Source organism: Bos indicus, chromosome 2 (assembly GCF_029378745.1).
Source record: "Bos indicus isolate NIAB-ARS_2022 breed Sahiwal x Tharparkar chromosome 2, NIAB-ARS_B.indTharparkar_mat_pri_1.0, whole genome shotgun sequence".
NCBI classification, from domain to species: domain Eukaryota; kingdom Metazoa; phylum Chordata; class Mammalia; order Artiodactyla; family Bovidae; genus Bos; species Bos indicus.
In genome coordinates, this window is record NC_091761.1 from 26,847,095 (window position 1) to 26,873,459 (window position 26,365).

At 38.7% G+C, this 26,365-nt stretch overlaps 1 protein-coding gene across 2 annotated transcripts in view; it reads left to right on the forward strand.

Annotated features, from left to right (window-relative positions):
- The window catches only part of LRP2 (LDL receptor related protein 2), a 176,816-nt gene that overhangs the window by 26,847 nt on the left and 123,604 nt on the right, over positions 1 to 26,365 (forward strand). For both annotated transcript variants that reach the window (XM_070803716.1, XM_070803712.1), the window contains exons 2-7: positions 7,495 to 7,602; positions 9,636 to 9,758; positions 12,564 to 12,680; positions 23,810 to 23,920; positions 24,222 to 24,335; positions 25,058 to 25,177. In XM_070803716.1, coding sequence (XP_070659817.1) covers positions 7,495 to 7,602; positions 9,636 to 9,758; positions 12,564 to 12,680; positions 23,810 to 23,920; positions 24,222 to 24,335; positions 25,058 to 25,177 — 693 coding nt within the window. The remainder of the gene's footprint in view (positions 1 to 7,494; positions 7,603 to 9,635; positions 9,759 to 12,563; positions 12,681 to 23,809; positions 23,921 to 24,221; positions 24,336 to 25,057; positions 25,178 to 26,365) is intronic.

Consider the following 26,365-nt stretch of genomic DNA (forward strand, 5'->3'; position numbering starts at 1 on the left):
TATTTTCCCAATAATGTATATTGCTAATCAGTAAGCCATGTAGGAATACTTTGGGCAGCTGGGGTTGGAAATCAGCTCTTAAATGGGGGTGATTTTTAGTTTTTGTACAAGTCATGTTAAGACATTGTGTTGAAGGGCGCTGGACTCTTTCCTTATGGAGTTGGATTCACTGGGTTCTTATTAACCAGAGCAGGGAGACTATCTTCTTTGGTTTGGATAGTGTTCTTTCAGCATCCTATACATATAGCTCTTGGCTATCAGATAACCAGTTAGTTCCTTGGTGGGGAGTGGGGACAAAGTTCTTGGGCTTAAGTTTTCTCCCAGGTGGAGTATGCGTCCCTCTGTAGGAACCTCAGTGACTCAGCTGCTAAAGAAAACAGCATGGATTATATGAGAAAATACAGGGAAGACTAAAACAAACACAATTTCGGTGTTTGGTATTGGCTGGCAGGAAGTTTTCATTGCTGAGTGTTCTTGGTCAAAATAGCTTCTTTTGAATGTTTTAGGCACTCAGGTGATTGTCAATTTATATCTTTCTTTATTTATAAGTGTGGCAGGGTGAGGAGAGGGTGTTTGAGAAAAGTATACATATATTTTTTATTCTAATAATTACACAGATGGGAAAAGGTTGCACCAGAAGCAGGTGTGTTTCTGACTTTGTTTTTCACAGCAGTGATCCTTTCCATTAGTGAAAAACAATTGCCTGAGGACTTCGAGTTTTGGCTTGGTTTTTTTTTTTTTTTTTGGCCTGTGACTCCCCTCAGCCTTGAATGGGTAAGCCTGTGGACTCCTGATAGAGCACTCCAGGGTGACACAGGCTTTCCTGGAACTGGGATTCTTTATCACACTCCCATGGAAGTTCATTTCAAGGTGCTGGCACTAGTAGCTGGGGCATGATATTGCTCAACCCCAGGCCCTCTTATTGATGGGTGGGAGGGAGTATGATTGCCATTTAAGAAATTTTATGATCTTTAGGAGGGAAGAATTTATTCTAGGGGTTTTCTTAGATGATCTCTTTCATGTGGGGTAAGACATTTTGAGCTCTGAATGTCCAAGACACTTAGATGTTCTAAGTTGTTCTCAACCGGGAGTGGTACCACCATTCTCAAGGGTGTTTGGACATGTATGTCACATCACAGGGGATGGGCACACTTGGCATTCCACTTGTCAGGGGCCAGGGACACTAGACATTTGCTCTTTGCCCAGCGCAGTTGAATAATTTTCCCACCCTACATGCCCATTGCTTTCCTGTCAAGAGTCCCTGGGAAGTGTGATTTTATTTATAATGCAGTGCCGTGCTGATGCACAGTCTGATTGTAGGGCTAAGAGGTGCTTAAGGAAAAATAAGTGGTGTGGAAGAGATGAGGGTAGAGGAGAATGGCTGGTAGCTAGTGTTTAAGCAAAATGGGGGAGGGATAGCTCAGTTAGAGAAGGTGGAAACGTAACTTCCCACTTCCCAGAATTTAGAGGCTTCTCTGATAGTATATCATGTTATTCTGCTGCCTTTTGATCATTGAAAAGACACTTTAAAAATGACTAAATCTTTCAGCAGTCTTTGCAACCTGCTATCTCGCAAGGACTGGCTGAATTCCACGTGCTGGATGCTCAGACACATCCATTCAGCTTGGAAAAGACAGAACACTAGGAGGCCTTGGGTGGTGCCTGTGGAAACTGTTGGCCATCTATCTGCCAGGCATTGGATCAGTTGTGGGGCAACTGGAAGGGCTGCAGGGTGAGCACCATGCCTCCCGGAGTCTCTGAGTGAACCACCCACTGCCTTGCTCACCACGCTCTTGCTCTGGGCAAGGTTCTGAAGAGCCCAAGGCCTTCTCATGGCCAAATCTGTATCTTCATTCAGATTTGCATCCACCCAGAGAGCCTTTTAGTTTTAATAGTTACTGAAGTGAAAGTGAAAGTGTTCAGTTGTGTCCTACTCTTTGTGACCCCATGGACTGTAGCCCACCAGGCTCCTTTGTCCATGGAATTCTCCAGGCAAGAATACTGGAGTGGGTTGCCATTCCCTTCTCCAGGGGATCTGCCTGACCCAGGGATCAAACCCAGGTCTCCTGCTTGGCAGGCAGATTCTTTACAGTCTGAGCCAGCAGGGAAGCCCGATAGAGTTACTGGCAGTAAAGATTTCTTAGTTTTCTCACTCTCAACCCATTTGACCATGTCACTCTGTTCTTGACATTGAAGGCCCTTTCTTCTCCATCACCCAGCATCGTTGTCCCCCATGTTTGAAGAGGTTCCCGTGTGTGGGCTTTGGAGGCCTGCTCATTAGACTTGATCCAGGCTGGGCCTCCTTCAAGTTGCTTGGACCCTACACAAAGCCTGGTCTCTCCATCATCCACCCAAGTCCTGATCTTTCACACAGGCCCAGTGCAGGCTTTTCTCCTTCAAGAAGCCTTCTCTCATCACACCATCTTATAGTGCTGATTTTTTCCTCCATGAGACCAATTAGTTCTTACTGTCTCTGGTGCTTATTTGGAACCAAATCATCTGCTGTCATATGGCACAGCTTTGGGGTCATACTACCTGCTGTGTGAATCCCTGCTTCTCCATCTACCAGTTATGAGATTTGGTCAAGCCTCAGTTTTCTCATCTATGAAATGGGGCTATTAATACTGTCTCATAGTATTATAGCCGTATTATCTCATAGTTGTGAGGATAAGTGAGATCATCTATGGGAAATACTTAAAATACTGCTGGCACTTAATACTGCATGTGTGGGAATTTGACTCTTGTCTCTGAGGTGCAAGTTCTCCTACTAAGGGAATAGAACTCTCACTTCATCTATTTCTAAAAGAATCTAATGGATGTGTATAAAGATTTTTATATCATCTGACACATAGTAGGTACTTAACAAATAGCAGCTATTGTTGTTATATGGCTATGCAATTTATAATGCATAAATAACTTTTGTTCCCAATAAATTTATAAACTCTGTATAAGAAAGATCATAGCTTATCATTCTTTGTTTCTTTCACAAACCTTAAACAAAGTCTTGCACACAGTGGGTATAATTTTTTGTGTGGCTTTTTTGAATCTGACATCATATTCTTTTGGTCTTTTTTTTAAAAAAAGTAACTGCATTTAAATAACGTGTGTACATGATCACTCATCAACTGACTTTGTGGTTTTCCCTCAAAGCCCTTGAATTTTTGAAATATACTTTTTGCTTTGTTTTTTATTTTTAAAAAGACTTTATTGAATTTGTTACAATATTACTTCAATTTTATGTTCTGGTTTTTTGGTCGTGAGGCATGTGGAATCTTAACTCCCTGATCAGGAATCAAACCCACACCCCCCTGCAATGGAAGGTGAAGTCTTAACCACTGGACCACCAGGGAAGTCCCTTGAAATATCCTCTTAATACCAGTATTGTTTCCCTCTATCAAAACATCAGGGCTCTGAAACAATTTGGGGAAGCAGTCAACTCAATTTGTTTGTAAACTGGATTAACAAAAAATAATTCTGGCCACTTATTTGGCGACCTGTTCTGAAAACCAGGCAGCTAAAATGCTGCACAGGAAGAGCAGTGTTAATAGGTTGGTTTGCTGTGCCTGTCTTGAGTTGGCTATTGCACTAGCTGACAATAAGAAGGGCAAGGTCACCAGACAATTTGTTACCCTTGGGTGTCACGGCTGCAGTGTTAAGTTTGGAAATTAGCAAGTGATTTTAAATCTTCCAAAGGGGACAGGCCTTGTTGCTATGGATAAGGTGTGGAAATTGTAGTAAACCATCACCAGTTTATAAACATCACAAATATGTTTGTCTGCACCAAGGGAGTAAAATTAAGTACCAAAAAAAAAAGTAAAAATTATGGGTGAATTGAGGAGTGTATTTGAGTTCAGTGAAGGTAGGATTATTAAAATGCCACATAGTGTTACATGTTTTTTTTTTTTTTTTTTTAAACTTTACAATATTGTGTTAGTTTTGCCAAATATCGAAATGAATAAAAAGAGCACATGTACCTCCTCAGGTAGACCCCAAGTGTCTGAATAGAACAGCATGTGTTAGAGGATTGAGTAGGAAAATAGGATTTGCCATAGAAATTACCTTACTCTGTTAACTTTGGACAATGTTCCATTGACTACAACTTGCCCTTTTCTTCTAAGAAGAAAATTCACGAGAGGAAAAAGAAACTGTTATAGGGAAAGAGCAAATGAATAAAACATTAATATGGTAATATTTTTCTCTTTCTTTTAAAACTTTTAGATAGTCCTCCTATTTCAGATTAAACCAGGTTTCATTTTTCTTTCTATAGATTTAAGATAGTAAGTTTCAATTAAAAGACATTGTTTGCCTTGATGGTTTTATGAATCTCTTGTCTGTAATGATCCCAACAGACTGAATTTTACAAAGAGAAATCTTCATTTCCTCGTAAATATGTGTTTACTGTCTCATGTGCCTAGCACTGTGCTTAGAGGCTGTGAAGGATACAGAAGTGGTGCTCTCAATTCTGTGCTGTGCCCTTTCGGGAAAAACAAACTTCTTTCCTCCTTGAGGCATTATCTGTTACTCTAGTATCTTATCTTAACACATTCTTAGCCCAACACTTAAACCCGGAAACTCTATGGCTATTTATGAAGAAAGGATTACTCCTGTTTTTCTCCAGCTTGGAGCTCTGTAAGGTTAAAAAACAGGTTATTCCTATGCCCACTGTAATTTTTCTTGAAACTTTTTAAATTTCCCTGTATTGCTTAAAAAAAATTTTTTTTTATTAAAGTATATTTGATTTGTAATGTGTTAATTTCTACTGTATAGCAAAGTGATTCAGTTATACATATATATATATATACACACATTCTTTTCATATTCTTTTCATATATATTTCATATATACACATTCATATTCTTTCCCATTATGTTTATCACAGTACATATTCCCTTTGTAATATTAATAGAATGGATGACAGTTTTCTAACAATAGGTTGTTAAGTAACATTTGGTTGATAGGTTACCACCCAGCAATGATAGAGTACCCATTTGCTTTTCTTGAGAGGTGTTTCCAAATAATAGTCATTTGGGACTTAGACATGGAAGCTGACATTGAAAAGATGAATTTGATGAATTATCATGGATCTATTGATAAGTTGAGTGATTTGGGCTTCATATATTTAGATGATTGAGTATTTGGGAGGTCAAATGTGAAAAATATGAACTAGAAAGTTTTGAAACTTAATTGCAAAACTTCCCCTATCAATTAAAAAAATTTTTAATGTGTGATACTAAATAACTGCCTTTTAAGTGCTTAAAAAATTAATCTTGTGTATGTATTTTGTATTCTTTTCATGATATGCTTAACTTCATATTTTAGCAAAAACAAAGAACAACCTCAACATTTGACTTGTAATAAAAGTTGCTTAAGTGAAAAAGAAAAAAGGTTGGTTAAGAAATAACTATATGTATATATATGTGTGTGTGTGTGTGTGTGTGTGTTTAAAACAGGCAGTGCTGAGAATCTGCTTCAGTATGCTCAGTTTCTAAGTGTATGATTTTTCTAGCAATAGGAAACTCTTTGTAAGTCGACTGACCTTTAGACAGCTACACTTTTTCAACCAGAAATTATTAGATACTAAGGGAAACAAATGTACTGAATTTACGAATGTATTATGTTGGATTACTAACAATAGACCTAATTGATAAAAGTGATTTAATATATGTTGTGTTAATAGCTAAACCTCCAAAGCCTCTAATCTCTCATGGAAATATTGCTTTGTAGAACAAAATCCAATGAGAAGTTCTGGGATTCCAGAGTGAATTTGTACATTCCTTAGGGGCATTTTTGCAAGGGAGGTTGTTGTGTTTTAAAGGTAGTTGATAAGAGACCTGCACCACCAACCCCAGACCTGCACCACCAACCACCATCATGCATTAGTCTATAGAAGGTATTTGGGTGTACGTATTCCTGTACCACTCGGTACCACCATTTAGTCAAGGAAAGTTTCTGACCATTTGCAGCATACATTATAAATCAGGATGTCACTACCAGACAATCAGATTTGAACATTCCATGAACAAAGTAGCCTATATCCCCTACGAATAGATCACTTAACTATGTTTATGTCATGCTGTTGATATGCCTGCCTTTACACAAGACAGGATAGCACGTTGCTTATTTATTTTGGGAGTAGGTAATTGATCTGTATATTTACTTAATTTCAGGTTAGTTAGTCAAACATTGAAATGGATAATTTAGCATGATTGCTTAAATAGCTGGGGAAAGTATAATTATTCTTCCAACCCCCCAAATTATTCCTCTACCACCATGGGCTTGTGAAAGAATAATTTTGAGTCTTCTCCAAGTTGGGCTGATGTTGACTGCTCTCTTAAAAAAAAAACATGATAATGGTACAGCACATAATGTATGGGGAGGCCACTGGTCAGGTATTTGGGAAAACTGAGGACCTCCAACTGCCAGATTAGTCCCCCAGGGAGAAGTAGGAAAACTGCAGGATATACTGGTTGAATTTAATGAATTTCTTTAAGTTATATTCTCTTTCTGGTATCAGTAGGGGTATCACTGCCACTTGGAAATGTGGCAACTTTGATGCCAAGTTTGTGTACTCAAGATTGGCTGCAGAGATTTTTTTGTTTTTTGGCTTTTGTTTATTGCCGGAGAAGAGCTGTACCTGACATCTTACAAATAAGTTACAAACAAAAAGCCAAGATGTTGGTCTATATCTAAGAACAAGGAACCATAAATTGCTGTACATGATTTAGTAATAAACAGGGACTTAAAAAAACTGTAGGGTGTGAAACTGAAAAACAAAAGCACTATCACACATATGAAAAAGTTAATCATGACGTTATTAATCAGCAATAGTTACCCTTAGGATTCTGGTCTTTTCTGTGCTTTTTTTCTATTATATATACTTTTGGTAAAATTTTGTTCCCTTGTCTTTGTTACATTATATTACAAATATTTCTCCAAATCATTTCATTCTTCATAACTATTTTAATGAGTTCCTAATATGATATATAGATATAGATACAAGAAAGTTTATAATCATTTTTCACATTGGACATTTAGGAGGCTTGCAATTTCATTTATCATAAATACTACTAAGATGAAAATCTCCACACATAAGATTTTAAATTCTCTGCCTCCTTCCTTAAGGGATAATAAAAGACCCAGAAGCTTGTTAAAGTGTAGAAGTAAAAGTATTAAATTAAATTAAAGAAGTATTAAATTTAAATTAAATTAAAGAATAAGTGCTTTTAAAAAGCAGGATAACTGTTGTCAAATTGCTTTCCAGATTGCTTACATCAAGGTACCTTCTAGTTAGCTGTGTGTGAAAATGACCTTCCTGCAAACCCCAAAACAGAATATAATCATAAAAATGTTTTCCTAATTGTATATATAAGTAATTTACATCCTTTGATTACTAATTAGTGGGATACTTTTTATTTCATCAAAAATTTGTATTTCTTTGAAATACCTGTGTGGATAACTTTTTAAACTGGCTTTCTCTTGCTTGTGGGATTACAGGATGTCGCAGTAATGAGTTTCTGTGCCAACCTGGGCTGTGTATTACTGCGTCCTGGCGGTGTGATGGGACCCGAGACTGCCCAAATGGCGCGGATGAAATTGACTGCCGTAAGTGAAGAGGGGCGGGGCTCAGCGCTGTTATGAGTGACAGAAATATTTCAGCTGTAACAAAGACAAAGAGTTGTGACTTTAATAGTTTGTACTGAGCTCCAATCTTCAGCGTTAAAGTGGCATTAAGAATTCAGACCTCTTGGAGGAAGAGGTTCAGTTCACATCAGTTTGTGTCTTATCCAAACACCTTGGTAGGGAACCAACTTTCTTAGCTATTTTCTGAAGCGTATAAGCGATTATTTCATATTATTCAATCTGCAAATTTTGTGCACGAACAAGAACAAAAAAATAATGTCTGTACTGCTGTGATTTGTAATTCAGGGAGTCTGTTTTCATAAACAGGATGTAGTAGATGTAGCAGGATGCAGAGGAACTTGTGTGAATTACTGTAAAGAGGTCACAGAAGTGGCTAGTGCAGTTTATATTTTTAAAAAATATAGTTAAAAACATGATATAGACACCAAATTTAACTTTTTAACTTACAAGTAATTATGAAAATCATTTTCCAAGTATTTCTTCATTTATTTCTGTCCATAGTATTCTGAAGTAGCTTTCAGATGAGGAAACTGAGGCATAGAGAAGCTAAGTTACCTACTGAAGGCTTCCTGCTTGGTGTACTAATCCCAACCCTTATATCCATTTTCTCTCACCTTGCCATAGGAGATCTATCACACTATTGCAGTTTCATCCATTTCGATAGGTGAATAGGCGATGATTATAATCCAAAAACCCAGAAGGCAGGTGAAAATTTGAGTTGTTTGCCGTCCTCTAGCACAACAGAACACACTTTGGTATTTTGTTTGGATGACAGTGCACTTTGAGAATGGGAGAAGCGTGGGGCATAGGTGCCATGAGGTACTTCTCAAATTTTCATGCAGTAATGGGTCACCTTGGGAGCTTGTTGACGTGTAGGTTTTAATTCCACATGCTCGAGGTGGGGTCTGAGATTCGGCATTCTGGAAGCTCCCAGGAGATGCTGATGTTGCTAGTCTGGAAACCACACTTTGAGTAAGGGAGTAGTTCTGTTTGTAGAGACATGATCATGTGTTATCCATTTGCCTCCTGGGCTTACTGAGTTCATTTTAGGTTAAACACAAGGAGCAGAAAGGTAAGAAGAGTGTATCCTGATATAAAGGAATAACAGTTACACCAACAGATTTGTCAGTGTCCCATAGCAATGATAATAGCAACATACCAATGACAATAGTGATTGCAACTAATTTGCGTGGCGCTTTCACGTATGTTGGGGCTTCTGCAGTGGATCAGAAGGTGAAGAATCTGCCTCCAGTTCAGAATACCTGGGTTTGATCCCTGGGTCAGGAAGATCCCCTGAAGAAGGGAATGGCAACCCACTTCAGATTTCTTGCCTGGAGAAGTCTATGAACAGAGGAGCCTGGAAAGCTACAGTCCATGGGGTGGCAGAAAGTCAGACATGACTGAGCAGCTAACACTTCACATATGTTACTCTTCTTATTTTTTACAGCAATGTGAGAAAAGTATAGACCCCATTTTATGATGCATACATTGAGATTCAGAGAACCTGCTCAAGATTTTAAAGCAAATAAATTGTGGAAATAATAAAATGATTTGATTTGGAGTCTTATTTTCCAAATCTCATGGATTTTACAGTTTATCCTCATGCTTTACTATTAGTTATTACAATACAAAACACTTCAAGTAATGTAATAATTATAAACTAATGGTTGATTTTATTAAAATTAAAAATGTAATTAAAATTTAAATTTAATATTGTTTTGGTCATAACCTTGTATGTGTGTTTTTGTATGTATATATGCTATTTGTTTTATTCTCTGGAATTTTGTATCTCTTTGGATCATCATTTTGTTGTGATACCATTGAGATTATTTGACAGTGAACACTGGCTAAGGTCCACAGGCTCTAAGGTTTCTTTATATTTGCTATCAAATATATTGAGCAGTAGTTGACATACTTCCTTTAAAAGGAGTATTGCTTGTTGGTATAATAGGGTGGATGTTTGACACAATGAGTTCTTTTCTGGTTTATTTTAGCCACCAGTAGTTGCCATTCCAACCAGTTCCTGTGTCCGAATGAACAGCTCTGCATCCCTGAGAGCTGGGTGTGTGATGGGGAAGATGACTGCAATGATGGTGCAGATGAACGTCGGCATTGCCGTAAGTGCTTGTAGAGGAGTCTTGCTATGGCCCTTTGGACACCTTAAATTCTAACCTTTACAAATAACAAACACAATGAAATGATTCTTTGTAAGTGAAAGAAAAGTTGGGCCTTGAAGGACAAGGAAACCTGTGCCAGCCATCTCACCCAGGGGTTGGATGATACTGAAAGTGTGAATGTGCTAAAGGTTTATCAATACATCCCTGTGATTTAGACTCCCAGCGTTTAATTTAGGTTATGTTACACTTAAGAGTGAAACAAAACACTTTTTGGTGTCTATATGTGAGGGTCTTCATTTATCTGGCAGTTGGATGTTTTGGCTGCAAAGAATGAAAAATGTAACTCAAAAAATTTAAACAAAAAGGGAATTTATTATCCACACAGCAAGTATAAATGTAGCATTGTTCCAGGATTGACTGGAAGATAATGGAAAATCTCCATTCCTTGAATTAATAACATCATCCAATTTTCTTCCACTGTTCTCCTCTGCTGTCTTTTTAGTCTGTTGGCTTTTCATGATTGCATGAAAGCTGTAGAAGTCCTGAATTTTACATTCCCATAATTCACATTTCGATATCTAGAAGAGAAAGCATTAACATCTTGATGGATTGAGATGGAGAGAAGATACAAGGCTGGACCACCTCTAGCTCTTGACCTCAGGTGTCCTCTGGAAGTATCCAGCTCTGATAACTGTGTAGCGTTCATCTTTGAGCTTTTCCACATTCTGTTTCATTACATGCACATCCCACAAATCAGTGGACATCTGTCATCACTCTGTGTTGGTTTTGAGATAGCCACGATCCTGTTGCATTTTCTCATAGTCATTGCCCACAAAGATCAAAAAAGCAACAGGTGTTTTGACGAGTACTTCATGTGAGAACTTGTTTAGTTGTTAGGTGACTAGAAATGGAGATGCTATGGGCTTCAGTGGGTTCTGGGTATATTTTTATTAAAAAAAATTGAATTTAGTCCAGGAATTTTGAGACCAGCACGGAGTATGAACTCTTCTCAGTTGGGCCACTAGATGCTTTCTTTTGAGGAAAGTAATGGAAATTCTCAGTACTCATGAGTTTGACTTTGGTGTAAAGTTAAACGTAGACTGTATTAAACAATCTGTTAGGGCTTGTCAGTGCTGGTCATGTGGTCTGCCATCCAGCAACAAAGAGATGGTGGTCCTTGGGACAAAGTGATTAAGAAGAAGCCAGTGAGATATGTAGAACTGTGAAAGGTGGTGGTGTGGTGGTGACAGATTGCAGTCTTGAGGAAGGTACAGACAGGAGCTGATCAAGGCCAAATGGGAGCATGGCATATCTAAAGCAGGTCCAGCTACGAATCAGGATTTAAGGTAGATTAGCAAAATGGGAGTGGGGGCCTGCTTCAGAAGTACCGAAAGGAGGAAGGAAACGTAGCAAGGATAGTGGGGAGCAGGAAGAAATCCTTGTTTCTAGGAAATCTGTCTGGGCTCTGATATTCTCTGACTGGCCTCTCAAAGGTCCTAGAGGAAAAGGATGACCTCCATGCTTGATTGTGAAGCTCCCGAGAGCAATGACTATGCTTTATTCAGCTTCTATCCCTAAGGCTTGCTATTCTGTGTCACAGGTAGTAAGTTCTTGATAAATGGACACTGACTGAATGAATGACTGGTTATTTATCTTTTGGCTCCATATGCCATTTTGTTCCATCCCCTTGCTGCCGGCACAGAGCAGGAAGAAAGCTGAGCTGTAGATTGTGATGCGGTGTGTGGTGGATGACCTGTTGCTAATACTGCATAGAGGGGATGGGAACTGCCAAGGGCCACTGCTTGGGGAGATTCTATAATTTGTAAGCGATGCTATTTTAAACGGGTATGGATTTCATAAGGTAACTCTTACATTTTACATTTTGTATTGTGTTTTCATCAGATCATATTTCCCCCAAATGCTTCTATTTTTTATGTGGATAATTAAAAAGTCCCATCATATTTCCTGTGTTAAACTCACAGAGTAGAATTCACATGAAACAACCATTCATTCGATTTTGTCTGATTTATCCAGAGACAAATTTGATAAACTACTGATGTTCTGCCTTCACCTACCATAATCACCTACCATTTAAGCCAGCTTAAATGTCTGTTTATAAAACTGACACATATTCAGTGTAGAAAGCTTATAAAATAAGTCTTCCATATCTTTCACTATCTCCTTGAATTTTCTCTAACTCATGTCCATTGAATCAATGATTCTATTGAAACACCTCATCCTCTGTTGCCCCTTTGTCCTCCTGCCTTCAATTTTTCCCCTTTCAATTTTCCCCCAGTATGTCTCTGGGCCTTTTCCAATGACTCGGCTCTTTGCATCAGGTGGCCAAAGTCCTGGAGCCTTAGCTTCATTATCAGTCCTTCCAGTAAATATTCAGGGTTGATTTCCTTTAGGATTGACTGGTTTGATCTCCTTGCAAGGGGGACCTTGATTAATACCTATACTTGCAAAATTCTTATTTCATCCATCCTTTTTGCTGTGTAGGTTTTCAAGCTATGTTGTGTTCTCAACACATGTTGCTAATATAGTTGTCTACACTCACAAACTTGAGTGTTTCGGGTATTTTGATAGTATGCTTGTCCTAACAGCCTTGCTTTCACATTGTAAGATGTCTTCCTTTGGGTAACCAGGTGCTCTACCTGGTGACCCTATGAATTTTATGTTCAGTGTATGGGTTCCTTGCCTTTACTTTTAAATTTCCTCGTTCATATTTGTTAATGTTGTCACATTTGTTAATTGATCTGTGTTCTTCAGTAATTATAAAGTCATACATTTTTCCTTTCACAGCTGGAATAACATGCTCCAGCCGTCAGTTTACATGCGAGAATGGCGAATGTATCCCAGGGGAGTTCAGATGCGACCATTCCACAGACTGCTTAGATGGAACCGATGAGAAAAACTGCCGTGAGTTCCTTAAAGCCTTTGCCCTGTATTTAGTTTCGCCTTTGTCCCTTTGGCATTTTAATCAATTCGTTGATGGATAAAAATGCCTACAATATGCCTCTTGTTATTGAAATCTCTTGGCAGATTCTTTTGTGGATTAGAGGTGATGTTCTGATAGGAGTCTATTTTTAGCAAGACATTCTGAGTGCGTCCTGCCTTAGCACATGAAGTTTCTGTATGTCTTGAAGAAACTTTTAACTTTATTTTTTTCGGCTTGTTTTCTTTCTTTCTTTTTTAAATAAACTTTAACATAGAGTTACACAAAGTCAGTGAGTACAAAACCCTGTTTGATCAATTTTAACTTTTATTACATTACGATGGTGAGCTTCTAGGTCAAATGTCTTTGGAGAGTTTTTCTGTTCCTGTGGACTCAGTGTTTTCCAGATTACCTTTGGAAAGGCTTTCTGTAATGGAAGAATGTATCAGTTTGTAACTGATCACCACAAGATAAAGCATACAAATCACAGTGTTCTACATTTAATGAATATTTAATTATTACCATAAGCAAAATAAGAAAGTGAAATCATAGTGCATAATTTACTTCTTACAAATGAGTAAAGAGTAATCTGCCTCTCTTGAGACTTATATAGAATTTTTAGAATACGAGAATATACTAATTATTCTGTTGTGTCCTTCCTCTGGTTCATCTAACTCTGTCTTTAGCCTCAGACATACCCATTTTCTCTCAAAGCCCTTATAAGTCTACCATTTCATACAGTTTTCCAGAGCTTCCTTGAGTTTTTATGTCTTTTCTCCTGGCATTCCTTCTGGTATACTGCATTTTAAACTTTAAGGAGTTATTTCGTATTCTAATAATCAGTGGATAGATTTTGCACTTTAGAAATCTTGATCATAAACTTCTTGGTTATTATGTCTTCACCTAAAAATTTAAGTTTTAGTCTATTCTCCTGAGGCAACTCCTTTATTATTTGCTCATTTTGATATGATTTTAGTTCTCTGGACTGTCCCTAAGTTCTTTCCTTTGGTAGACTGTATGAGAAGCGTACACTTTCCAGTATGGCACCATGCTTGGAGTGGGAGCTGACATAGACTGGTTATGAGCACATTGCTTGTGTTTACTGTACTGTACAAACTGTGCTCTTGATGGAAGAAATCCTGGTATGTATGCCAGGTCCATGCTGCAGCCTATCATCACACAGTACAATAAAACAAAAGAAAAAACTTCTCCAATGCTTTCTTCCCTTGTACGTTACTTTGCTTTGAGAGGAGGCTCTGCTATTTGTCTTTATGTCTCTGTTTCCTAGCAGTTCTGGTATAATTCTGTTGTAATTTCCAACTTACACGTTTTCTTTTGAAAGAGATTATGTTGCCTCTATTTCGGATCTTCTTTAACTTGAGAAGATTTATGGAAAATTTAGACTTAATTTAATACTGGCAGTTTTAGAGACAGCGGTGTATGTCTTTAGGTCACAAATAGTAAGTCCAGAATCGAGGGCTCCCCTTTGAGTACTTTGTAAGGCAAACAATAAATCCTTTATGGTGGCAAGTGAAGAAAATATTTTTCATTAAGAACAGAGACAAATCATACATTATATTTTGCAGTATTGTGTAAACTTCAAAGTGTTATGTAAATTCCAGTGGTTACTCTTATTAGGCCGCTCACTGAGAACAATAGCACCGGTATTACAGCACTGTCTTATGAATAAAGTAACTGAACCAGCAAGGACAGAGTGGCTTGTTCAAGGGTAAGTGGTGTGTGGCAGGGCTAGAGCTCAGCTCGTCCTCTGGTCCAAGTCTGGTGATTGCTGTTCATGAAGGACTTTATTTACAGAAGGAGGAAGTCCTACCTTGTGCAAGAACAAAATGGGTGACCTGTGCCACCAGCCTGCATCTTTATCCCTTATTTAGGAATGGATAAAAAAAATGAATGCTTTATTGCAAATGCAATGGGACTTGCGGAAATGCTATTTTAGGCAAAATAAAAGGCATCCAAAACAGACTGTTTGGATTTATTCCATGTGAACACCCTGCAGCCAAGTCTCAAGTCACCAATACAACTGCCTCATGACTGCCAGTGGGCCTTCTGGAAAAAAAGCTGGCAGGGTTCAGGTAGCTCTTATAGGAATGAAGGAAAGGAAGTGAGTTTTGTAAAATGTCTGGGCTGGAGTTCATAATCAAGATTTTGTTTATATTTTTTTTAAGTACATACAAATAATTGTCGAACTAGAGTTAAAGCTCATTGTTTCTGGAATCATACAAGTCATGAATCCTTCAGGGTTCATGGCCCTGAAGTGAATCTCAACATGTAAGGGGGTTTTACAATGAGATCTCTTTCTTCCTATTTTTCTCTACCTTGTTTATTTATTGCTACATGTTATTTAAGGACTAGTATAAAAGAAATTTAACAAATCAGAAGAAATGAAAAAAAAATCCTTGTACTTCCCTGTTAGTGCCTTGATCTCCTGGCTATAGCCAGGTTTGTATAAGAAGGAAAGGAATGACCTGGATCAAAGCGTTTAATAAGTGCCAGCATGCAGGGGGCAGGATTGCCCTTATTTTGTTTTCCCTCTTTGTTTGGAGATCCTGTGGGAAGTGAGAGGGCATCAACCACTATCTTATTCAGTTTTCACATTAGTACTACGAGGTACTTTACAGAGATCCCTAAAGATCATCAAGAGGTAAGGGTGGATGAACCAAGATATTAACCTAGGTCTAAATCCTATGCCCGTGCTCTTGGAATATTTTTCTTTTGTATAAGATGTTTACAGAACATTTTGCCTCCAGATTACATAGCTATTTTATTATTAAAATGATACATTCAAAGCTTTTTATTACGGAAAGTTTTAAATGTAATCAAAAGCAGAGTGATTGCATCAGCTTATAGCTAATTTTGTCTTACCTATATCTCCTTGTTTTTCTTTCCATTATTTTGAAGTAGTTCTCAGATGTCATACAGTTTTGTCTTTAGGTAATTCAATATCTAATTGCTAACATACAAGGAAAGACTAAAACATAATGCTATCAGCTCTGCGTGCGTACTCCATCACGTACGACTCTTTGTGACCCCATGGACTGTCGCCCACCAGGTTCCTCCATCCATGTCCATGGGATTTCCGAGGCAAGAATACTGGAGTAGGTTGCCATTTCCTACTCCAGGCATCTTCCTGAACCAGTGACAGAACCCACGTTTCCCACATCTCCTGCATTGGCAGGCAGAGTCTTTACCACTGCACCACCTGGGAATCAAGTAATCAGATATCCATCCAGTTTTAAAAAGTTCTCCAATTGGCTTATTATTTTTTATTTGAAATAAAAACCCAAAGAAAATTTATATTTTCTTTAGACAAGTCAGTTAGCAACTGACTTGTCCTGGAGTTGCCCATATTTTTATTTATTTTTTTGCTTATTGCACTCTCTAATGTTTTTAAACTGCCCCATAACTGTACTTCCTGGAAATTGGCAGTTAGATCTAAAATAAGTTTCTTCAGTCTTAAAAATAATGACATTCGGGTCCAGTAATTATGGTGGGGAGCTGGCTCGTGCATTGTAAGACGGCTCTCACTGTCCTCTAGTGGCCTGTGTCCACTGGAAGCCAGTAGCACCTCCCAACTGTGAGAACCAAAAGTGTTTCCAAACAGTGTCAAATGTCCTCTGGGAGCAGAATTCCCTTCTCCTGCTCTATCTGAAGACAGCACTATCTAGAAACTTGTATAGTAGCAAGGATGTGTGTGTCTGTATGTGTAAGGACACCAGCACTTTGTATATAAAGGTATGTATTTCCATCAGGAGGCACCTCATGTCTAACTGTCCCTTTGTGAGATTAGCAGCCACTGATGGTCATGTTAAGATCCATTTAGTCATAGGGGTACTTAGCTATTTTAAACATCATTTCAAATATATAGCAGCTGTTTATTAGTTGTTCCACATGGTGAAGGATTAAGTGAGGCTTTGCCAGAAATCATTTTTGTGACACTTTGTTCTATTGTTTCTGCAGTCATGATGCATAGGAAAATTACTCATGTACAGACAGAATCAGTTTATGAATATGCCTTTGTCTATTTCTCAGGAATAATATTGTCTGTAGAAATGAGTCTTCTAGGCACTAGAAACACTTAAATATAGTGATGGATGTTGGAAAATTGCCAAGAAGGACTTATTTCTTTTCCCCAAATATTTGAAAGGATCAGGAAACTTGACTCTCTAGTTCATAGTCCTGCCTGTCAGCTCAGCCCCCTAGGGATATAGTTCTTACTCCTTCAAACTTTTAAGGTCAAGATCTTGAGCTGTGTCAATTCCAGGCACTCTTTTTACAGAACAAAGAGTGGTGTGTAAAGGTCCACTCAGGCAGGGAGAAGGGAGAGGAAAGAATGAGTGAGATGATGAGGAAGGCAAGGGTATGAAGTCCCAATAAAAGGATTATCCTTGAAATAAATTGTTTCTTATTATATTTGATCTTTTCGTCTGCTGTGTCCCTATATGCATAATGCAGATATTTGTGGTTATTCTGCTGTTTGGGAACTATCTGAATTGCGTGTGTGTGTGTGTGTGTGTGTGTGTGTGTGTGCGCGCGCGCGTGCGCGCACGCATGTGTGCTCGTGTATGTGTATAGCTGTGAAATAGGTAAAAGTTCATTTTCCCTAAGTTATTTTGCTCTTCAAGCTGGCTACCTGTAAAGTGGCACTTTCTATTAAACAGCTTGTTAATAATTATTTTTTAAGGAACAGAGATTCGAAACTGCCATCTTTGTTGCTTTTAATGAGATAGCATCAAGGGAAACCCACTCACTCAGAGTCCAAGATAAGCATCAGAACAGTACAGCAATTATGGGTCATTCAATCATGGGTCATGCACTGCCTTTTGGTTGTTCAAAAATAGTATAATTTTTTCTAGTGAAGTAAACAGATTATTTCATTTTTATCAAGTGCCATATTAGCATGCTTTTGGTGCGAGTAAAACTACTGCTAATTATCATTGGTTTGTAGCCTTCTCTTTTGTTACTTAGGAATGCCAAAGAAAGGGTCAAATCCCTGTTACAATGAAGGCTTTCTTGCTGGTAATCAGCAGTGTTTGGTCTGCCTGCCACTGGGGTGGCTTTGTCTCTGACGTTTTATTTCCATTGACGTTCTGTTCTTTAGAATTTTGTATACTTTGGGCTTCCCAGGTGGCTCAGTGGTAGAGAATCCAGCTACCAATACAGGAGACACAAGAAATGTGGTTCAATCCCTGGTTGGGGAAGATCCCACGTGTAGGAAATGGCAGCCCACTCCAGTGTTCTGAAAAATTCCATGGGCTGAGGACCCTGATGGGTTACAGTCCATAGGGTCGCAAAGAGTTGGACATGACTGAGCAACTGAACATATACCTCCCTCTATATATGTCTAACTGCTGAAACTCCAGTTGGGGGCATCATTGGGGGTGGGTAGTGAAGCAGAGAGATAAGTCATTCTGTGAACAGTTATGCCTGGTGACAGACATGTTCATCAAATTCAGCCTTGCTCTTACTGTTCTCTCTACTGCAGGCGAGAAGGAAGAAGCAGAGAGATTGAGCCTTTTTTTTTTTTTTTTTTTTATGATTCTCACAGTTTGAGATAGGATTCAGAACCCTGATTTCTTGAGGAAAGAGAAAAATCTCCTATTTAGTCTTCATCTTGCAAGCACATTATAACTATCTCTCATCTCTTAAAAGATGTTAAGATCTGTCTCAGCTGTTACATAGAGTTGTCTTTAATAACTGTCTCCATTTCCTCTTTCTTCCTTGAACTCACTGAAAACTGTCCATCTCCATTCTCCCCAAAACATTCTTTTTTTTAAATTTATTTTTTAATTGAAGGATAATTGCTTTACAGAATTTTGTTGTTTTCTGTCAAACCTCAACATGAATCAGCCATAGGTATACATATGTACATAGGTATATAAAAACATTCTTGAAAATGTCACCAATGACCTCCATTTTGCTAAACCCAATGGTTCTTGTTTGAACATCACCTTATCAGAGAGCTATTCCTCACTGTCACTCTCTCTCATTTATTTTAATGTCTGTCCTCCTACTCTCCTAAATAAATAAAAAAAGTTCTATGAGAGCAAAGATTTTATGGAGTTCATCACTTTCTTTCTAGTACTTAGCATGTGTACGAAGTCACTCAGTTGTGTCTGACTCTTTGCAACCCCATGGACTGTAGCCCACTAGACTCTTCTGTTCATGGAATTCTCCAGGCAAGAATACTGGAGTGGGTAGCCATTTCCTTCTCCAGGAGATCTTTCCAACCCAGGAAATGGGTCTCCTGAATTGTAGTGGATTCTTTATCATCTGAGCCACCATGAAATATTTTCAAAAAGCTGTGCTACTTATAATTTCAATTATAATCTCTTTATCCAATTCTTATCGTGGTGTCTAGGAAGATGGATTTCAATAAATATATGCTGCATTATTCCTTGGAACATTTGAGGCACAGTTTTCCATTCTGTTTCTCAGTTATTCCAACACTAGGGCTCATGTGAGATTTTTATTATTTTAAAAATTCATACTCTGTCAGTGTTTATCTCGTTTGCAGATTTTGGTGATAGCTCTGTGTATGAGAAGAAGGTACTGCAGATCCAAAATCTTTGGTGCAGGCTTCTTGGGTGATTTTTAAAACTTAGGTCTGAGATCAGTTCACCACAAACTGAGACCAGGTAGGGACTTAGGACCTAGTAGTTTAAAGGGAGGCTGGTAAAGAAACTAGGTAAGTTAATGTCTTCCCTTTTTTTGCTTCAGGTTCCTAAAAAGCTGCTCAGACTAAACTTAATGTTGGTCCAATTTTAGTAGCCCTTGGGACGATCATATTTGCTTTCTCTTTCCAAGGTACTGAATTGCTATTTCCATTTTATAAATATTACTATATGTATGCTTTTCATTGAAAGATGCTTCTAATTATTTTTGGAAAGAGGCAGGAAATGCTTCTCTGTTGCCCACTTGCACTCCCTAGTCCATGATGACTTACTTCAGGGACTGAATTTAACTGACACAGGAGGTGGGAGGTGGGCCAGGGAGGGGAGTAGGCTGATCTTCTGCCACTTTGTGATCCGTCTTCTTCGGTTTTTGTTTTTTGACATAGACTCTTTTTTTAAACTTGTAATTTTATATTCGAGGATAGCTGGGTGACAGTGTTGTGATAGTTTCAGGTGGACAGTGAAGGGACTCAGTCATACATATGCATGTATCCATTCTCCCCTAAAGTCCCTGATGTGGACCATTTTCAAGTCTTTATTGACTTTGTTACAATATTGCTTCTGTTTTATGTTTTGGTATTTTGGCCATGAGACATAGAAATCTTAGCTCCCTACCAGGGATCAAACACACACCCCCTTGCACTGAAAGGCAAAGTCTTAACCACTAGATGACCAGGGAAGTCACTGCGGTCTGTTTTTTCAGTATGGACTCTCTTGTTTGTCCTGGTACTCTTGAAAAGCTGTTTCTTAGCGGAGGGTTTCCTGGAATCCCTGGATTATATCAGATTGAAGTCCTTAGTAGAATATAAAATAATCTGATGAAATTTATATTTGACCTCACCTCTCCAGACTTACCAAAGTGAAATGAGAAACTAAATGGAAAAAAAAAAAAAAACAAACTTTTTTCTTGGGTTGCTTCTTCTCTTTCTTTTCATAGGATTTTTTTTAAGTTTATCTATTCCTTTCATTCAATTTCATTCTTTTCCCTATAATTTCCTCTTCCTATTACTCTGAAGTCAGTCTGTAAGTACTAGAAATACCTATTATAGTGGTTAGGAATATGCATTGTGGGGCCAGGTTGACTGAATTTGAATTCTAGTTCTCCAGCTTACCAGTCATATGCCTTTTTTTCAAATTGTTCAACCTCCTTATACCTCAGAGAGGCATAGATATAAGGTCTATGAAATGGGAATAATAGTACCTCATTGGGATGTTACAAGAACAAAATAAGTTCATATGTATTGAGCACTTGAACAGGCTTCTGAGAGCACATCGTTTTCAATACATGTTTTTGATGATTATTATTGTTTTTGCTTATTTAACTCTGTGGATAGTACTTTTACTAAGTGCTGGTGGTCAAACTAGTAAACTTTTTCTGGCAAATCATTACTCTGACTGGATTGTCCTGCCTCGGAACTGAACTAACAAAGTTACTTATAAAGGATGACTCTAGGACCTTGGAAAATCCCAGGTGTCTATCCAGGACTTATATCAGTGACTTCTTGTTTTCCTTTTAATCTTGGCTTAAGCATCATAATATACCTTTAAGATACCTTCTCTTTCTTTAGAATCAGTTTGTCTTCTTGGCTGTTTTGTCAAATTCTGAGAAAAGAGTGTATTTAGAACCTTCCTGTGAAGATAATGAAGAGTAGTGCCTAATATCTGTGTCTTACTCTGCTGTGGATGATTTCCATTCGGGAAAGTCTATGAGTTTCTTAAACCACCTCTTCCTCCTTGATTATGCAAACTGAGCTATAGCATGGAACTTTCTTGCTCCAAGCCAGATCATTAGCAGAGAAAACATTTCAAACACCGTCAAGTACCAATTCTACATGTATATGTGGAGGTAGCTCCCAATTTCGAGGAGCAAACCTGGACATGAATCATTTTGAAAAATGGAGAAAGGAAGGGAGATGGAAGAGGATGTTCTTGCATTTTTTGTATCAGGTCAACTTTAGCAGTCTGGGGCTTAGTTAATAGGTACTTGTTAATCTTTCCATTAAAACAAAACTTACAAGGATGATATTCTCCGGTATTCTTATACAGTATCTTCTCTCTTACTACCCTTCCCCTTTACTTGAAGTCCTGTAGGGCATTTCAGCAACATGATGGATTTGTCCCATGGGAAAAAGTTTACAGGGTTAGACTCAGACTCTCCATCCAAGCAAATAAACCAAAAAGTTAGACTTCAGAGAGTTACATTATCACCAAGTATCGTGACTTCCTGTTTTCTGGGGTAGATTGAAACTCATTAATACTGTTAGCTGTAGAAACCTTTAAAGGAAATAGAATTTGCTCATTTCTTACTTTGCTCAGTGTACAACTTGGACCTTTTCCCTCTGTGGGGTATTCAAAGAGGGAAAAGCTTTTAGAAACAGTTTTCCAAATCTTCTGTGTATTTTGTGTTTTTGCAGTCCTTCTTATGGGCATCCCCGTACATTTAGTCAGGCACAGCAGAGACCAGAGGTGTGCAGGGCAAATCCTCAGCTGATTGACAGATTTATTATCAGCTTGGTCAGAGACAAGAAAGCTGTTCATACTTCATTCCAAGTGTCAAACTACTGACCTCTACCCTTACCAATATGGTTGGCATATCAGCTTGATGACATCAAGCTGGCCTGGTTGTTTGTGGTGCTGATGTGTTGTGTCAGCAAACTTTAGTTATATTAGTGGATACTAGTTTTCAGTGTGGGAATGGCCCTCAAAAAGGACGGGGAGAACAAGAGATCTGCCCAGCATGTTGGCCTCAGTTCCTTCATATCTACAATAATCACCTTAAGTGAAAGAGTCACAGTCCATGCATAAAATTTCTTCCTGATAGATATCTCCTTTATTGTAAAGAGGTTGGGTTGTCTAAGATTTCCTTCCTGCTTGCTGCTCTCTGAATAGCCTAGATGGCATACTACTATCCAGCGCAAGGGGAAAAGGAATCACTTGCTGGACTCAGCTGACTTCTAGGCATCTCTTGAAGGGAGAATGAATAAACTGAGCTATGTGACCCTTTGAAGATGCATTTGGGATGTGTACCATCCCTATGATGAAAAGACAGCAATAACCCTAAACACTAACTGGCTCTTGGTTGATTAAAAAATAAAATTTGCAAAGAATTAAATTTTATCAGTTATTAAATGCCTCCTATTTTAGTATACAGTTGATTGTGTGCAACTTGGCAATTAAAGTAATTATAGACACTTGGTAGACTAGTTTTGAGCTTCTGCAGATGAGAATATTTGTGCTTGCTCTTTTACTGTGGAACATCATGAAATGGGACTGCTGTCTGATCTTGGAGATGTACCCTTTTCTTACTGAAAAAGAAATTAGAGGAGAATCTGAGAATCACTATGAAAACAATCTTTAATGAAACAAAAAATAGACCAAGAAAGATAACATACTTGTGAGAGGGAGACTCTTTAAAGACCATAAAGAGCCAAAGTTCACACTATTTTTAAAAACTTTTCAACCTAAAAAGTTCAGCTGTGATAACTCTGGCACTCCCAAGCATTTCTTGAGCACAATGGGTAAATGACCTAGTTTCTGTACTGAATGATGGGGATTTGAGTAAGACAGGATCCTTGATCTTAGAGGATTTCATAATGTCATGGGGGAAACAGATAATCAGTGAATAGAACGGAGCCTATAGTGAGGGGGTCATGAGATATGTTCCAAGTCTGGGGAAGCACAGGGAGGGGCTGATAGTACCTTTTTCCTTCAAGGGAACATCCTGATTTTTCCACTGAGAGAAAACCAGGGTTAAAAAGCATTTGGCTAAAAGCAGTGAAGTGATCGTCAGTACATAATGTGGTAATGATTTGGGCTTGTGGCTCATACTGTGCTTTTGTAGAGCACACTATGCTTTTCAGAGTGCTTTACTAGACATTGTCTTTTGGAGGTTCCTGTATGTGTGGATGAGAAAATGGTGACACAGAAAAGATAAATAATTCAAGTAAGAGTAAATAGGTATGGAGTGGCACCCCAGGTCCCAGGTTTCTTGGCTTCTTGGCCTGTTTTCTTTCTTTGACCTTGCAGCCAAAGAACCAGCCCTTCATCTCCCAAACCATGTGTGATGGTACGTTGCTTTCCTAGGGTGTTATTTATATTATGTAAGAGAAGGTTCCATTTTGACAAGTTAAAATTTCTTCTCATTCTTCGGCTTGGAGTGCACAAGTCACTTTAGAGCCCAATTCCCTGGGCTTCCATTTCCCCCTACTATGCCCTCTCAAAGCACTGTGTACTTACCACATTAAGCACATAGTCCAGTTTGTAATTTGCTGTTTGTGTCATTCTTAGGTTATCCAAAGAATGTCTCTTTTGTTTACCAATATATGTTCAGCAGTTAGTGTCTAGGATATAGTAGTCACTCAAGAAGTGATTGCTAAGCAACATCTTCATTTAAGATTTGTGTGCTATTTCCATTCTTTCAGGATACCCAGTATGTGAGCAGCTAACTTGTGCCGACGGAGCCTGCTATAACACCAGTCAGAGGTGTAATGGGCAGGTTGATTGCAGAGATGCCTCTGATGAACGCAACTGCAGTAAGTAATATGCTGAAGCTGGTTTAGCCAGTTATGCACATTTCTTCTCAAGTTTGTGTTCAGTGAATTCATGTTGGTGGCTTGAAGTCAGCCATGGTGGAGTATTTTACACTATGGAAATTGGAAGATACAGTAAGTGAGGACTTTTATGTTCCTGGAGAACTGGTTATTAAACATTTACCAGCACACTGCTGCGTGGTAAGAATCTTTTGAAACTTGAGATAGACTCTTCCTATGAAATTAAGTGGCTACAGTGAAATTGAAATTCTCTTTTCTTTCCCCTTTTAACCTTGTGTCCCAGCTCACCGGTGCACGCGCACTGAGTTTCAGTGTGGCAGTGGGCAGTGCATTCCTAGAACCTACGTCTGTGACCATGAAATTGACTGTGAAGATGGCAGTGATGAACATTCTTGCCGTACGGTGACTTCCTCATTTTGGGTCATGCTCTTAGGAATGCTCTTGTCTTTGCATTTCCGCCCCCTACTGACGTATTATTCTTTTCAAATAAAAGTCACCGCTGGCAGAGGAAGCCAGAATATCATTTAGGGCCCATGGCATGAGCCTCAGCAATGTTGCTGAACTTAGACTTCTTTACCTTCCAGAGATCTGTGTAGAGTTGAAGTGGTGCTAATGGACAGTTTGCATTCTTTTCTTAGGCCACACAGATACAGGGTATATTGTATTACTGGATTTCCTTTCTGGCACCTGGGCTTATTTCAGTGCTAAATTGAGAGGAATGTGATATCATGGAATGAGTTGCTCAGAATCATTGAGTCCTAGAGAGCAGTTACTGTGCTTGGGGTCAAGTGAGAGAATGTTGGCCATTGGCATTTCTGTAGCATCTTTGTCAGTCTGTATTCTTTGCTCTGTGTCAACCTATAGCTATCTTGTGTTTCATCTTGATGCACTTGATTTTCATGTCCTGAACCCAAAGCTACTGTTTTCTTCTCCCCTTCTCTCTTCTTCTCTTTCTCTCTCTTTTTTTTTTTGTTCATTTTTGTCAAGATGGTTAAGGGACTAAATGGGCGTAGAAATTTCAGTTTCTTGGAGCTCAGTTTAGGTGGCGGGGTGAGCACTTTGATTTCTTTCCAAAGGTTTGTATCTTTGGAGTGTAGCTGTCATTTTATTTTCTTCCAGCTGCTTATCGGACCTGCAAAGGCAACGAATTCACTTGCCCTAATGGCGTCTGCATTGCACAGAGTTGGGTTTGTGATGGAGAAAGTGACTGTGTAGATAACGCTGATGAAGATGGATGCGGTAAGGAGGGGAAGAGCTTCTGATTGGAAAGTATTTTCCGATTTTCAATCAAGTGTTTTCCAGGTCTTGCTGTTCCTACTTTCCTTGTTAGAAATTATCTGTGTGACATGGAAGTTTCCAGATTGGCTGGACTGACAGGGAATTTTGGGTGAGGAAGAGTGGTTCCCCTAGCTTTTTCTAAAAAGACACAGAATTCAAATATAGCATAAATTATAATCCTTTCCTAACAGTAAGGCCAAATAGATAGGACAGTCTCTCCCCCTTTACAGCCCTATCTGAGGTTTTCTTTTTAAGACTTTTATCTTAATTAGATTTATCTATATAAAAGAAGTAGTCTGGGGAAGGAGCAAAAATAGAGGAATATGTGATTTGTCTTAAGACCTTACAACCATGAAGAAGGACTGAGCTGCAGATTGGTAGACGTAGGAGAGGCCACTATCAGGAGAAGTGAAAAGGAAATTGTCAGTGATATTCATCCCCTTCACTGGGCAGTTATCAGCAGTACCTCCAACAGCTTGGAAACTGCTAACACCCACACATAAAGCAAGTTACCTTTATGATTCTAGCCTGGGTATATTAATAATGTTGCTTGTTTTGGTTGGGAGCATCCATTGGTTTCATGTTTCAGTATTCCAAGAAGTTGTGTTCCAACTTGCTGGATTATAATCTTTCTTGTACTGTTGACAATTCACTAAAGAAACAAAACCAAACCAACCAAAAATCACACATCACACACACACAAACTCAGGAATCCTGGCATTACCTTGATAGCTCTAGTTCTATTATTCATGATTTAATAACTGAATGTTCTCCTACAGGTTATTCATCTAGTTTGTTGATATGCTATGCTATGCTATGCTAAGTCACTTCAGTCATGTCCGACTCTGTGTGACCCCATAGACGGCAGCCCACCAGGCTCCCCCGTCCCTGGGATTCTCCAAGCAAGAACACTGGAGTGGGTTGCCATTTCCTTCTCCAATGCATGAAAGTGAAAAGTGAAAGTGAATTCGCTCAGTCGTGTCTGACTCTTAGCGACCCCATGGACTGCAGCCTACCAGGCTCCTCTGTTCATGGGATTTTCCAGGCAAGAGTACTGGAGTGGGGTGCCATTGCCTTCTCCGGTTTGTTGATAACTCAGGCCCATTTCTGCTTCTTACTCTTATAATTTGGCTGGGAGTTGCCTCCCCT